The sequence below is a fragment of the Heterodontus francisci genome, chromosome 7 (genome assembly GCF_036365525.1).
Source record: "Heterodontus francisci isolate sHetFra1 chromosome 7, sHetFra1.hap1, whole genome shotgun sequence".
NCBI classification, from domain to species: Eukaryota; Metazoa; Chordata; class Chondrichthyes; order Heterodontiformes; family Heterodontidae; genus Heterodontus; species Heterodontus francisci.
Window position 1 is genome coordinate 134,368,095 of NC_090377.1, and position 16,741 is coordinate 134,384,835.

At 43.1% G+C, this 16,741-nt stretch overlaps 1 protein-coding gene across 2 annotated transcripts in view; it reads left to right on the forward strand.

The window, feature by feature from the left end:
• Positions 1-16,741, forward strand: part of zgc:112416 (uncharacterized protein LOC550509 homolog) — a 108,357-nt gene that overhangs the window by 88,294 nt on the left and 3,322 nt on the right. For both annotated transcript variants that reach the window (XM_068036200.1, XM_068036199.1), the window contains exons 6-8: positions 661-797; positions 8,977-9,218; positions 14,761-14,830. In XM_068036200.1, coding sequence (XP_067892301.1) covers positions 661-797; positions 8,977-9,218; positions 14,761-14,806 — 425 coding nt within the window. In that variant the 3' untranslated portion in view covers positions 14,807-14,830. The remainder of the gene's footprint in view (positions 1-660; positions 798-8,976; positions 9,219-14,760; positions 14,831-16,741) is intronic.

Below are 16,741 nucleotides of genomic sequence, written 5' to 3' on the forward strand. Positions count from 1 at the left end.
ATGCAGTATAAGTTGTTGTTTTCCCTTACATTGGTTATTCTTGTGATTGCCCTGATGAAGGCAAGATGAAAAGCTTTGACATGTCTCTATTTTCAGCAATAATCAAGTTCTGTACTACTAAACGACCATTTAGTTTATATTGCCTCAACTCGTTCTTCATTCTTAAATGCATCACTTCACACTTCTCTGCATTAAATTTCATCTCCCATGTGTCTGCCCCATTTCACCAGTCTATCTACGTCCACCTGAAGTTTGTAACTATCTTCCTCACCGTTTACTCCATTTCCGAGTTTTGTATTATCCAAAATTATGCCCTGTATTATCAAAAAGAGAAGTGCTCCTAATACTGACCCTTGAGGACACCACTGTATACTTACAACAAAGTGAAAAATAACTGTTTACCATGACTCTCTGCTTTCTGTCCCATGCCATTGCTCATTACGAAGCACTTTCTGCAAATGTGATCAAATAGAATCTCACCAAGTCTTGTTGTGCAGAAAAGATCATAAAGATCTACAATATTAGTAAGATGAAGGTTTCTGACACACATTTTGAGAAACTCTTTACACTGATTGGCTGGAAGGGTTTGCTTTATGTGAAATGTACCTCTCAACACTTAGCTTCTGGTTTAATACTAATCTTTTATTAATTTGTTCACAGATATGGTTGAGCTTATGTTAATGCAAAATGCGCAGATGCATCAGATAATTATGCATAATATGATGCTGAAGGCACTACCTCCAATGGCATTCTCCCAGCCTGGCACTTCTGTCAGTCCTGCGGTCTCTCATGGACAGGTAAGAAAATACTGCTGACAAACCAGTTTGTCATTGATCTCATTTCCTTTCCTCTCTGGACTGTGGACCTCCTTCAGTACCCACCACCTATCATCTATGGTATCGCCTGTGCCATAGACCTCCCTCAGTCGTGACCATGTGTCATCCATGAGATTGCTTGGCTCTGGACCTTCCTCATTACTCATCACCTATCATCCGGGGGATCGCATGTGCCATGGACCTCCCTCGGAACTGATCATCTATCATCCATGGGATTGCTTGGGCTGTGTACCCTCTCAGTACTGACTGCCTTGTTATGGATTATAATCCTAGCCCCTTTTTGGGACCATCCCGGATCAAGCGTACTCCCCAGATGATCATTCTCACTTGAGGTTGAGAAAGACAGATCCCACAGACAACTGACTGGGTCTGAACAATTGATCTAACTCTCCCCAAAGGAAAAAAAAACAGCTGAAGATATTTCCATCTTCTGGATAGCCTTTGTAACAAGCTTTAGCCAGATTATAACAATATAAGGGTCTGGACATCTCTCCTCAATAATGTACCTCTTCACTAAAGAGTGTACAGAGATGGGTTCTCGAATTGAGATACAGAAGACCAGATGAGACAATATATTTTCTAAATTATATAAAAGTTTATTAAAGAACCGAACATGCAGTCACACTTTGATGGGAAAACAATTGCATCGTTAATAGTTCTAGGAAAAGAAAGTATAATCTTATTCCTAGTAGAGAATCCAAGTCTTAAGTCTAAATAATGTTACAGTAAAATATTTAAGATATCCATCAATATTTAAAGCAGCATTTACCTTAAATCCCCGGGTAGAAAGTTACAGAGTTTAGCAATCCCAATTAAGGGGAGAACTATCGTCGCCGCACCAAGTGGCTTGCACCATTACCATGAGAAAGGCTGGAATGAATCCAACGATTCTAAAGATCCACTGTGTGGTTCCAATATTTATACTGTTTCTAAGCTGCATAACTAGTTTTCCTTTACGTATGGGGGTGTTACCTTTCTTGCAAGTAGGTTCGTCTCCTTCTATTTCCCAAATAAGGCTGTAGAACTGTCAATTTCTTGTCGAAATCCACATTATTTAATTTCTAAGGAAAGGCTGAGGCAGCAAGAAGCTGTGAGCACAGATAATGGTCAATACCTCTGAAGCTAACAGGATAGTGAAGGTTGCCCATAATGGTGCGCTTCCTCACTACATAATAGTGTTTTAAGATTATAACTCATTTCCCGGATTCATTTGACAGGTAAGTTAACTGTATCCGTAGAAAATAATGTCATCCATTGTTAGGTTGTGGTAAGTTTCAATTATTATTTATAAGAGTTGTACTGTCAGTACTTTTCTGAAGTAAATATGTTTATGCTTTTCAGAAGCAAGTTCCTGTTTTTCAGAATTTGCCATTGTGTTCTTAGGAAGAGGCAATTATGCTGCATCCTTGAGCATGCTTATGAGACCTTTTTTTAAGCTACCAGGCAGATCAATCCTGCTTTTAATTTTTTATTCCCTAATTCATAGGAAATAACTCTTTTTACCTTATAACCCTTATTATGGCCGGATTCCTTCACAACCTGTCATCCATGGGATCGCCTGTGCCATGGATTTCCCTCAGTACTGACCACCTATCATCCATGAGACAACATGGGCTGTGGTCCTCCCTCAGAACTGACCACCAATCATCCAGGATGGTTTAGGCCATAGATTTCCTGCATTTTATCTCTAATGTAGGACTGTGGACCTTTCCATTACTGAGTGGCAACACATGCCGTGACTTTATAAAACATTGTAGTTACTGAGAATGATAAGTGGATAGCACATTCCTTAAGTTTTGCCAGCCACCTCTGTCCACTTGTTTGTGCCAGCACAAATTCTATGTGAGAGTTCAAAGAACAAAGAACAGTACAGCACAGGAACAGGCCATTCGGCCCTCCAAGCCTGCGCCAATCTTGATGCCTGTCTAAACTAAAACCTTCTGCACTTCCGGGATCCGTATCCTTCTATTCCCATCCTATTCCCGTATTTGTCAAGATGCCTCTTAAACGTCGCTATTGTACATACTTCCACCACCTCCCCCAGCAGAAAGTTCCAGGCACTCACCATCCTCTGTGCAAAAAACTTGCTTCGCACATACCTCTAACTTTTGCCCCTTGCACCGTAAACCTATGTCCCCTAGTAACTGACTCTTCCACCCTGGGAAAAAGCTTCTGACTATCCACTCTGTCCATGCCACTCATCACTTTGTAAACCTCTATCATGTCGCCCCTCCACCTCCGTCATTCCAGTGAAAACAATCCAAATTTATCCAACCTCTCCTCATAGCTAATACCTTCCAGACCGGGCAACATCCTGGTAAACCTCTTCTGTACCCTCTCCAAAGCCTCCACATCCTTCTGGTAGTGTGGGGGACCAGAATTGCACGCAATATTCCAAGTGTGGCCTAACTAAGGTTCTATACAGCTGCAACATGACTTGCCAAATTTTATACTCTATGCCCCGACTGATGAAGGCAAGCATGCCGTATGCCTTCTTGACTACCTTATCCACCTGCGTTGCCACTTTCAGTGACCTGTGGACCTGTACGCCCAGATCTCTCTGCCTGTCAATACTCCTAAGGGTTCTGCCATTTACTTTATACTTCCCACCTGTATTAGATCTTCCAAAATGCATTACCTCACAATTGTTCTGATTAAACTCCATCTGCCATTTCTCTGCCCAAGTCTCCACCCAATCTATATCCTGCTGTATCCTCTGACAATCCTCATCACTATCCGCAACTCCACCAACCTTTGTGTCGTCCGCAAACTTACTAATCAGACCAGCTACATTTTTCTCCAAATCATTTATATATACTACAAACAGCAAAGGTGCCAGCACTGATCCCTGTGGACCACTAGTCACAGCCCTCCATTCAGAAAAGCACCCTTCCACTGCTACCCTCTGTTTTCTATGACCAAGCCAGTTCTGTATCCATCTTGCCAGCTCACCTCCGATCCTGTGTGACTTCACCTTTTGTACCAGTCTGCCATGAGGGACCTTATCAAAGGCTTTACCAAAGTCCATGTAGACAACATCCACTGCCCTTCCTTCATGAATCATCTTCGTCACTTCCTCAAAAAACTCGATCACGTTCATGAGACACGACCTCCCCTTCACAAAACCATGCTGTCTCTCGCTAATAAGTTCATTTGTTTCCAAATAGGAGTAAATCCTGTCCCGAAGAATCCTCTCCAATAATTTCCCTACCAGTGACATAAGGCTAACCGGCCTATAATTTCCTGGATTATCCTTGCTACCCTTCTTAAACAAAGGAACAACATTGGCTATTCAGTACGGATCATGAAAAGTTCCAACAGAAGGGAGTTTGGTACTATTATAGGTGACCACCGTCATTTTGAATCTGCACTGAAGGCAACACATGAGTCTTCAAACCGTTCCATTTTGTCTATATCTTGCAGTCACTGTCTATCTCTCAGTTGAGAATTAACCATTGTGTAGCAGATGTTGCCATAAACAGAAAGGAGAACATTGACTGATGACATGCATGACATTGTTGATGAATATCAAGCACTCAGGGGGAAAACATACTTTGCAGATGGGCCCTTCTGAATACACACTTGTCATTGAGGGCACTCAATCCATTCAACAACTCATCAACTGTGCCACAAGAGGCTGGATGACATGCACTGTTTAAGGATCTGGAACTACCAATGGTGACTGCTCTACTGAATGCCAAGCACCAAGAATTCCTCCACTTTCTCAAACCACCAAAATAAAAGCAAAATACTTCTGATGCTGGAAAGCTGAAATAAAAACAGAAAGTGCTGGAAATACTCTGCAGTTCTGGCAGCATCTGTGTCGAGAGGAACAGAGTTAACATTTCAGGTCTGTGACCTTTTCATCAGAACCTGATGGAGGGTCACAGACCTGAAATGTTAACTCTGTTTCTCTCTCTACAGATGCTGCCAGACTTGCTGAGTATTTCCAGCACTTTCTGATTTTATTTGAAACTGTCACCAGTTTGCTCTGAAGCAAACAGTGGCACAGTGGTTAGCACCGCAGCCTCACAACTCCAGCGACCTGGGTTCAGTTCTGGGTACTGCCTGTGTGGAGTTTGCAAGTTCTCCCTGTGACCGCATGGGTTTCCACCAGGTGCTCCGGTTTCCTCCCACAGCCAAAGACTTGTGGGTTGATAGGTAAATTAGCCATTGTAAATTGCCCCTAGTGTAGGGAGGTAGTAGGAGAATTGAGGGAAGGTAAGGATGTGGTAGGGAATATGGGATTAATGTAAGATTGGTATAAATGGGTGGTTGTTGGTCGGCACAGACTCGGTGGGTCGAAGGGCCTATTTCAATGCTGTACCAATAAATAAAATAAACGTGGTAAGCAGTTAACAGAGATTAGCCACACGACTTCTTTCTTTTCCACCTTTAACATTTTTTGAAAAATTCTCAACAACTTTTTGCAAAACTTTTCTCTCCTTTTGTGGATACTGACTATCCTCTGGCACCTCAAATGAGTAGGCATTATTCATGTGAAAGCATTGGCAATGGCTGTTATCATGTCATTGGATTGTAAAGGGCACCACAGGCAATCCTGATCTTGTCCTTATCCAATATCTAGAAACACAAGATCTTTCAGCAGGGTTCTGTAGATAGCGATCAGGAGCGGTGAGCTTGCCCGACCTAATCTAGTGGCACTAAGGGCAACTAAAGTGGGCCTGCCGTTGCCCCAGCTGAGATCAGTTTGGGAATTTCCTTATGAGCTGTTCACCACATAAATTTGCTGAGACTTGCGGGAATTCTTTTTCAAAAGAGGAATGGTATTGGGATATTGGAAGGAAATTTGGTTGCCTTTCATCCTTTAAGTTGCTGAAACTCATGCAGGTTGGAAATGATCATAAACTTCTACCCATGGTAATCTCAAACTGATGCCAACATCTTTTCTTATTTGGTATGGAGATGGGCTTCCCTGACCTCCTCAGTCACCTGACATTCTCCATGGACTGAGTCATTTCAAAATGTCGCACATCTCTGAGACTGTGAGCTGATGGCAATGCTGAAGCTGTTTGGCTGATAAATGACATTCAGCAGCACTAAAACTGACATGTTTGGCCTCAGCTCAAATAACATCTGAATGAAGGTTGGCAGTTGGGGACACTGGTTTGCAGTACAATATCCTGTTGTACAGCCAAATCCCATCCTTTGTATTTTCTTTCAAGGTAACAATGAGAGGATGTTTGGATATAAACCAAGTGGTAGTTAGATGTGCCAATTTGATCAGGAGATCCAGTTAGTTGCAGATACTGTTACAAGGTCCTAATGTGTCAGAATCTCCTTCTTCTGACAAACAATATTCATAGAGTCATATACAGCACAGAAGGAGGCCATTTGGCCCATCAAGTCCATGCTGGCTATCTGTAGAGCAGTCCCATTCCACGGCTCGATTCCCATTGTCCTGCAAGTTTATTTCCTTCAAGTGCCCATCCAATTTCCTTTTGAAATCATTGTTTCAAAACTAATGAGCAGCGAGTTCCAGGTCATTACCATTCACTGTGTAAAAAATTCTTACTCACATTTCCTCTGCATCTCTTGCCCAAAACCTTCTGTGTACTGTCAGTTAATGGGAACAGTTTTTCCTTGTCTACCTTATCTAAGCCTGTAATAATCTTGTATATCTCTATCAAATCTCAGCAGGGCTTATGGAGATCGAGCCGGGGAGTGGGACTGACTGCATAGCTCCGTACAGAGCTGGCATGAACTCAATGGGCTGAATGACCTCCTTCTGTGCTGTAAATGAGTCTGTGACTCCCCTCAAACTCACTTGCTCCAAGGAGACCAACCCCAGTTTTTCCAACCTAACCTTGTTGCCAAAATCTCTCATCACTGGAACCATTCTGGTAAATCTCCTCCGCACCTTCTCAAGGACCCTCACATCCTTCCTAAAGGGTGAAGGAAAGAACTGGAAGCAATACTCTAGTTGTGGCCTAACTGGAGCTTTATCAGTTCAGCAATAACATTCCTGCTTTTGTACTAAAAACCTCTATTTATGAAGCCTAAGATCCCAAATTTTTTGCTAACCACTCTCTCAATATGTCCTGCCACCTTCCTATGCACATGATCCGCAGGTCCCCCTGTCCCTGCAAACTCTTTAGAACTGTGCTATTTAGTCTATATTGCTTATCCCTAGCCCTTCTTCCAAAATGCATCACCTCACATTTCTCTGTATTAAATTCCATCTGCCACCTGTCTGCCCATTTTGCTAGCCTATCTGTGTCCTGTTGCAGTCGACTGGTATCATCCTCACTGTTTGCCACACCTCAAGTTTGGCATCATTGGCAAATTTTGAAATTTTACTCTGTATTCCAATAGCTAAGTCATTTTTATATATATATATATATATATATATATAAGATAGATATAAGCAGTGGTCCTAGCACTGACCCTTGGGGAACACCATCTACCATCCTCCAGTCTGAAAACAACTATTTACCACAACTTATTTTCTGTCCTTAAGCCAATTTTTTATCCAAGCTGACACTGACCCTCCTATTCCATGAACCTCAATTTTGTTAACCAGCATTTTATGTGGTACTTAGTAAAAATGCTTTCATAAGATCCATATAGACAACATTCAATGCATTCCCTTCATCAACCTTCTCTGTTACTTTACCAAAAAATTGAATTAGATTAGTGAAGCATGATCTGTCTTTTAACAAATTCAGAGCTCCCTGGATGACAAAAGAGATAGAGATCAAGATGAAGAAGAAAAAAAATGTGCTTATGACAGATGCCAGGTAGAGAATACTACTGAGAACCAGGCTGAATATAGAAGGTTCAGAGGGGAAGTGAAAAAGCAAATAAGAGAAGCAAAGAGAGAGTATGAACAGAGACTCACAGCTAACATAAAAGGGAATCCCAAAGTTTTCTATAGACATATTAATAGTAAAAGAGTGTTAAAAGGACCAATTAGGGACCAACAAGGAGAGTGGCATGAAGGAAGAGAGCATAGCTGAGGTATTCGGAAATCGTGGAGGCACTGGCCATAATTTTTCAGTCTTCCTTTGACTTGGGGGTGGTGCCAGAGGACTGGAGAATTGCAAAAGTTACACCATTGTTCAAAAAAGAACATGGAGAGATAATATTAAATAAAGGGTACAATTCTAAAGGGGGTGCAGGAGCAGAAGGACCTAGGTGTATATATGCATGAATCATTGAAGGTGGCAGGACAGGTTGAGAGAGTGGTTAATAAAACATACAGTATCCTGGGCTTTATTGATAGGGGCGTAGAGTACAAGATCAAGGAGGTTATGCTGAACTTGTATAAGACCTCAGCTGGTGTATTGTGTCCAGTTCTGGGGCTGCACTTTAGGAATGATGTGAAGGTGTTAGAGAGGGTGCAGAAAAGATTCACGAGAATGGTTCTAGGGATTAGGAACTTCAGTTATGAAGATAGATTGGGGAAGTTGGGACTGTTTTCCTTGGAGAAGAGAAGGCTGAGAGGAGATTTGATAGAGGTATTAAAAATCATGAGGAGTGTGGACAGAGTAGGTAGGGAGAAACTGTTCCCACTCATGAAAGGATTGAGAACGAGAGGGTACAGATTTAAAGTAATTGGTCAAAGAAGCAATAGCGACACGAGGAAAAATGTTTTCACACAGCGGGTGGTTAAAGTCTGGAATGCACTGCCTAGGAATGTGATGGAGGCAGGTTCAATTGAGGCATCCAAGAGGGAATTGGATTGTTATCTGAAAAGGAAGAAGGTGCAGGGCCAAGAGAAGAAGTCATGGGAGTGGCATTAGGTGAATTGTTCTTTCGGAGAGCCGGTGCAAACATGATGGGCCAAATGGCCTCCTTCTGCGCTGTAACAATTCTGAGATTCTATGATTTTGTGAAATCTGTGTTGGCTCTCCTTAATTAACTCAAACCTGTTAATATTTTCCCTGATTATTGTTTCTAAAAGCTTACCCATCACTGATGTTAAACTGACTGGCCTGTAGTTGCTAGAACTGTCCTTACTTTATGGAACAACTGATATAACCTTTACTTAACAGAAATTAATTCAGTTGCAATTGCAAAATAAAGTTAACCTTAAATGAGTGTAGCACTTCCTTCCCTGTGAAATGATGTGTAATGTGTTCTCAGACTGATGGGTTACTTTCTTCCTAAACCGCAGGATGTTCAGACAGCAGTGCCACTTGTAGTGAAAGCTGAGAAGCCTCGTCCATCTTCAGTACACCACCATCATCACTACTCTGCCCAGGGGCAACCCACACCACATCCACCTCCTCTCCCACCAATAGGACACCCATTGTGGCCATCTATGCTATCTTCCAACCCGATGGCACAGCACAGCAACCTCCAGCCTTCAATTCAACACCTGATGGGTCCAACAGTGACGCTCCCTGCCTTACAAACGTAAGTGAAGATCAGTAGAATAACATCCATGGCTTTTACATTATCTCCTGAATGTTCCTTTTCTACTTTTGCCTGCATTTACTGTTGCTGCCTAATATCCTGAAATTCTCTGAGGTTCTCCCTGTCCTTGCACTGATACTTTAGCGGGAGACCAGCAGAACATCCCAGGGTAATGAGGCTAATGGCAAGAAATAGATGATTCCCTTTTGCTACAGTGGACAATTGGTGGATTCCCCCATGGTTTTCCAGGGCCACTTATTTGAATCCTCAATGTTCCGGACCAGAGCCAAAGGGCAGAATTTTAACTGCCAAGGGGAAATGGGTTCAGGTGTGGGGCTGTGGGAGGGGGTGATGAAAGAGCCCAAAAGTGCCATCGGGTTGGGAACCTGACATAATCCCCGCCCATATTCGGGTTTAACCTGGGCGGTTTGCAGACGAGTAGGGAAGCCCCATGCAGCTGGTGGGAAGTCATTAAAATATGCAAGGAGGCTGTTAAATCAGGATTTAACACAGCATTCTGGCTTTAGCAGTGTACAGCCTGCCAGGGTCACATGAGACAACAGCACAGCGGGGAATGCTACTTCAGTGAAACGGACAGGCTGGGAAGCCTTCAAACAGCGAAACTGAATAGCCGCAACCATGACTAGGTGAGAGACTGCTGCTCTCAGCACTTCTTCTGCGAGTGTGCTCTTACTGCTGATAGTTGGTTGCCAACTTCTTGGAAGTCAGTTCACCACTTCACTCATCTTGCTCTGCATTTCCCTGCTGTCAACCTTCACCACAGCATGGGAGCAGCTTAGGCAGCTCTACTTGCACCTCTGTGAGGACCAAGAGGTGCAGCACTAGCAACAGCAGCCTTCCCTCAGCCACATGTCACACCACACAGGATAGACACAGAGATCCAGCTCCAAGGAGGCGAGGCTTTACAGGCTCTCTCAATATGTGTGAGCACCAGTGCCTCAGGAGGCTGAGGCTTCCACAGTAGGTTGTTGCTGACATATGCACCCTGCAGTCTCCTGGAAAAAGACCTCCTTCCCAGTGCTCTGGGTGGGCATGCATTGCCAGTGATCAACAAGATGGCTGTCACTGGAGGAGCCTCATTTCAGTCCCTCAGATCCTCCAGGTAAGAATCCAAGACCTCGGGCAGCCTTCCTAGGTCTCCTTTCCATTCCTGTGGTTGCTGAAGCCACAAGGATCAATGTACAGTTCAGCCATTCTAACCCCTGCTGGCGTCCTTCAGCTAGAAATCCTTCTTTTGACAGATTCGGCATGCCATCCCACACGCTTTCTCTGATTGGTCAGGCAATCTGGAAGAGGGATGCTCATGCCGTGGTTTACTTAAAGAGCCACGGGAAACCCCGAATCAATGACAAACAGGTTCCCAACCCACTACAGGCCTCCTTGATGCTTGCAGATCTGTTTGGATAAAATTTGGCTCAAAGACTGTTAATGGAATGGAGGATACATGTCATTGAGACCATATCAGTGCACTGAATTCTGAGCTGTGAACCTGTGAAGGACGATTACAATGGGCTGAATTTTCAGGGTTCTTTGGGGATGGGCTCGAAGCGGGAGGGGCAGAATATTAGGACTGAAGATGTCAGGACAGAAGCCCGATGTCTTCACGTTGCAACTGGATATTGCGAATGGTGGCCGGCATGGAGGGAGGACGTCGTGCCCGAACGCGGCAGGAAGGCAATTAAGCCAATTAATTAACCAATTGACAGCAATTTTATGGGGATTTTTAGATTATCCAGGAATCATGGGGCTTCAGAGCCTTGCCCGGCATTAAAAAAGGGTGCAACTACAGGCCAGTCGGTTTAACCTGGGTGGTGGAGTAGCTTCTAGAAACGATAATTTGGGACAAAATTAATAGTCACTTGGACAAATGCAGGTTAATTAAGGAAAGCCAGCACAGATTTGTCAAGGGAAAATTGTGTTTAACATTAGCAGAGTACTGGGCTAATGGGAAGATTCTTGGAAGTGTAGATGAACAGAGAGATCTTGGTGTCCAGCTACATAAATCCCTGAAAGTTGCTACCCAGGTTAATAGGGCTGTTAAGAAGGCATATGGTGTGTTAGCTTTTATTAGTAGGGGGATCGAGTTTCGGAGCCAAGAGGCTGCAGCTGTACAAAACTCTGGTGAGACCGCACCTGGAGTATTGCGTGCAGGTCTGGTCACCGCATTATAGGAAGGATGTGGAAGCTATGGAAAGGGTGCAGAGGAGATTTACTAGGATGTTGCCTGGTATGGAGGGAAGGTCTTACGAGGAAAGGCTGAGGGACTTGAGGTTGTTTTCGTTGGAGAGAAGGAGGAGGAGAGGTGACTTAATAGAGACATATAAGATAATCAGAGGGTTAGATAGGGTGGATAGTGAGAGTCTTTTTCCTCGGATGGTGATGGCAAATACGAGGGGGCATAGCTTTAAGTTGAGGGGTGATAGATATAGGACAGATGTCAGAGGTAGTTTCTTTACTCAGAGAGTAGTAGGGGCGTGGAACGCCCTGCCTGCAACAGTAGTAGACTCGCCAACTTTAAGGGCATTTAAGTGGTCATTGGATAGACATATGGATGAAAATGGAATAGTGTAGGTCAGATGGTTTCACAGGTCGGCGCAACATCGAGGGCAGAAGGGCCTGTACTGCGCTGTAATGTTCTAATTCTAACTTGCTTGATTTTTTGATGAGATAACAAAATTGATGAGGGTAACGCAGTTGATCTGGTGCACATGACTTCCAAATGGCATTTGATAAAGTACCACATAAAAGGCTTGTCAGCAAAGTTCGAACCCATGACATAAAAGTCACGGGCGGCACAGTGGTTAGCACCATAGCCTCACAGCTCCAGGGACCCGGGTTTGATTCTGGGTACTGCCTGTGTGGAGTTTGCAAGTTCTCCCTGTGACCGTGTGGGTTTTCGCCGGGTGCTCCGGTTTCCTCCCACAGCCAAAGACTTGCGGGTGATAGGTAAATTGGCCATTATAAATTGCCCCTAGTATAGGTAGGTGGTAGGGAATATGGGATTACTGTAGGGTTAGTATAAATGGGTGGTTGTTGGTCGGCACAGACTTGGTGGGCCGTCGGGCCTGTTTCAGTGCTGTATCTCTTAAAAAAAAGGGATAGTTGTAACATAGATGCTTGAGCGGCAAGAAAGAGAGTAGTGGTTAATGGTTATTTTTTCAGATTGGAGGAAGGTTTGTCGTGGAGTGTAGTGTACTGCTGGTACCAAATATTACATTGCTGGTGAGGCCAGCTCACTCGTACGCAAGCATACATACCACATGGACAATATTGAAATGCCATGTAGGGGGCTGCATTGATGGATATGGAAAATGCAATGTAATTTCAATAATGGTTTTGTAGAATTGTACACAAATCGTAGTGTAAAATGATATGGTATCTAAAAAAAATGGTACATGCCACAAATTCCCCTTCAGGCTCTTTTTTTGCTAGTTCATTCATCTTGACCAAAACAAATACATTTCTTACATTGTAGAAATATATATTCATCCTCAACATGAACTACCCTCAATAAACCTTCGATTCCATGTTCACATAGAGTCTACAGCGCAGAAACAGGACATATAGCCCAACTGGTCTGTTCCAGTGTTAATGCTCCACATGAACCTCCTCCCATACCTCTTCACCTAACCCTACCAGCATATCATTCAAGATTTCTTTTTATTATTGAGAAACAAAGATGTAAGACCAAGGCCCCTACTATATGACATTGGAAAGCTTCGGCAGAGGAGATAAACCAGTGAGTAGTAGTTAGGTGCCAGTTTCGCTTAAATGGTACATGCATGCGTCTGTCAAAAGGTTGTGGATTCATGTCTCAGTCCAGGATTTGAGCACATATGCCTGGAATTTTTGTGGGGTTCTCCAGGGAGCGATCAGTTGCATCATCGCCAAACACTATTTCTCCAGGGTTCCTGTTGAAGTTCTGGTGGGAGAGTCCTGTGGAAATCCTCCCCCACAAGGAGAGATTGCTGCATTATCATTTAGAAGAGAATTTAAGCAAAGTATCTATCTGCCTCCTTTGGTGGACATTAAAGATCCCATAATAATATTCAAAGGAGGGAAGGGAGCTTTGTCATGCTCTGAACCAACCTAACTGAATTTTTTGAGAAGGTAACAGAGAGCATAGACAATGGTAATGCAGTTGACGTAATTTATCCGGATTTTCAAAAGGCCTTCAATAAGGTATCCCATAATAGACCAATGAATTAGATTAGAGAATGTGGACTCAGGTGACAAGTGGCAGAATGGATTGCCAGCTGGTTTCAAGACGGAAAGCAGAGAGTGTGAGTCAAGGGTAGTTATTCAGAGTGGCAGAAGGTGGGAGGTGGTGTTCCGCAAGGACCACCAAATGCTGGGACCACTGCTATTCACAATTTACATTAATGATTTGGACCTCATACACAATTTCTAAATTTGCGGATGATACCAAATTTTTTTTGGGGGGGGGGCTTGCGCAATAGTCAATATTGAGGAGAACTGCAACAAATTATAGGAGGACATTAATAAACTTGCAGAACGGTCACATAATTGGCAAATAAACTTCAATGCAGATAAATGTGAGGTAGTACATTTTGGTAGGAAGAACAGGGAGGTCACTTATTATTTGGAAGTTGTGAGTCTAGGTGGGGTAGAAGAACAAAGGAATCTCAGATACTAAAAGTTGTGCACGGATTAGCAAGGACATAAAAAAGCAAACCAGGCTGTAGGCTTTCTTTCTAGACGGACAAACTTGAAAAGTAGGGAAGTTGTGCTCAACTTCTATCAAATCTTGATCAGTTCTGGTGCAGTTCTGGATGCCATATTAACAAAAGGATATAGAGGCACTGGAAGGGGTGCAGAGAAGATTTACAAGGATGATACCAGAAATGTGTATGTCTACATATCAGGAAAGGATGAACGGTTGGGTCTCTTTTCTCTTGAAAAAATGCTGAGGGTTGACCTAATCAAGGTCTTTAAAATTATGGAGGATTTTGAAAGAGTGGATACAGAGAGAATGTTTCCACTGGTGGGGAAGAGTAAAACTAGAAGCCATCAATATAAGACAGTCATCAAGAACTCCAATAGGGAATTCAGAAGAAACTTCTTTACCCAGAGTGGTGAGAATGTGGAACTCGCTACTACAGGGAGTGGTTGAAGTGAATAGAATAGATACATTTATAGGGAGGCTAGACAAGCTTATGAGAGAGAAGGGAATAGAGGATTACGACGATAGATTTAGGTGAGGAAAGATGGGAGGAGCCTCGAATGGAACAGAAACACTGGCGTGGATTGGTTGGGCTGAATGGCCTATTTCCGTGCCCTATATCCTACCTTTTGTAATCCTAATAATAGCACCAAAATTAATTATGTGATCATTCATCTCAATGTTGTTTGTGGGACTTTGCTGTACACAAAATGGCTCCTGCATTTATCTACAAAACAGTGATTGCACTTCAGAAGTGAATGCCAAGTGCTTTGGGACATCCAGAGAGATGTGATGAGATGCTATAAAAATGCAAGTTATTTCCTCTTTTTTTTGAAGGGAAGCAGTTAATGGGGCCTACTCCCGAATGCCTCCAGGACTATAGGTACAGAATACAACACACCTGAAGGTAAAGTCACTCTTACGGCTGCATGTTAGCATTTGTCAATTGCAGCATAGCTGCCTATGACTGTAAAACATTTGGGGGGGGGGGGGGGTGCTGGTCGTCTGGTAATTAGCCACAGGTTCAATATGCTGTGATGAGTAAAAAGCCAGAATTAGTCAACTAGCTAACAGTAAGGGAACACTTAGAAAACAGTGACTATCATATGATAGAAATTTGATATTGGATTGAGAAATTTTCAATTGTCCCAGTATCCAGGTGAGTTCCAGATTTTTATTACCCTTTGTGTGGAAGTGCTTCCTGAATTCACTCCTGAATGACCGAGGTCTAATTTTAAGTTTATTTCCTCCCCCGCCCCCCCCACTGACCCCCAGCACCGTTCTGGATTTCCCCACTGGAGGAAATAGTTTTTCCCTACCTTATATCCCTTTATCATTTTAAACTCCTCATTAGATCACTCCTTAACTTTCTATACTCAAGGCATTGGAAGCCAAGTTTACGTAACCCTTTTCCTCCCAGTGTTCTTCTGGTGAATCTGCGTTGCATCCCTCTCCAAGGCCAATATCCTTCCTGAGGTTCAGTGTCCAGAACCAAAATCATACTCCAGATGAGAACTGACCAAGACTCTACACAACTGAAGTGCTGTTTCCTCACTTTTGTATTCCATTTGCCTTGAAATAGGGGCTAATGTTCCGTTAGCTATTTTGATCAGTTTTGGTACCTGTGCAATACAGTACTGCCATGTTCTGCAAACATCAGTCACCATTCCTCCAACAGGTGCCTACAATCTGCCATTGACCACATCGCACTGCCTCCTTTATGATGGGACTTTTGCTACTTTCACTGCTGTCTTTTTTTCCACACCTCAAGGATTCCAGAACTTGCAAAATTAAACAATTCTGAAGCAATGGTCCTTGCTGGCTGTGACAAGTCCTCAGCACTTTCATGTGGAAATAGCTACAAGTTTTTTTTGGCTGACGCAGTGAATTCAAATCAATTTTCATTTTCTATAGAAAGATGAGCCAAACAAATATTTCTCTGTGCAGGTTTCCTTCTTTCCTTAAAACACCTGGGCTCCTTTAAGTGCTTTGAATTTATTTGTAAAAGTCACATTTTTTACATTAAAGGGTCACAATCAAGGATTTCTGAACTTATCATTCATTTACAAAAAATCCTTTCAATAATTAAAAGTCTCCTACTGGGCTACCCCAAAAGCTCGGGGGTAAATACACAACACTGTTTAGTAATGAGTCACACAGATTAGGAGGGTGACTAATCCAATCCCTACCTGTGCTGAGCTACTTGATCCCAACTGGACAGTGGTAGGGTTAGTGCAATTGGCCTGTTTCCCGAAGCTCGCAATGGTTATCCTTGAACCTTGTTGGACTTTTAGGCGCCGCATTTCCAAGACAAATCGGACGAGTTGGTGAGGGCCCCATTTCACCTGATTGAATAACCTGCTGGAATTTGCTGCCTATCTCTCTCCTTGGCCACTGTCTGAGGATGAACCAGATGGTTTGCAACCTTGGTGTACTATCTGATCAGAGATGATTTCCAAAGCTCATATTCATTCCATCACCAAGACTACCGAATTCCACCTCCATAACATAGTCCCACCAGGTAGTTCAGCTGATTCTGAAACTCTCATCCATGCCTTTATTAACTCCAGACATTTCCTACATTATAACATTAACTATACTTCAAAAGTACTTCATTGGCTGTAAAGTGCTTTGAGACGTCCGGTGGTCGTGAAAAGCGCTATATAAATGCAAGTCCTTTTTTTCTAGACTTGACTATTCCAATGCATTCCTGACCAACCTCCCATCTTCCACCCTCCATAAAATTAAACACAAAAAACTCTGCTGCATCCTAACTCGCACCAAGGTCACAGACCTGAAACATAGTAACTCTGTTCCT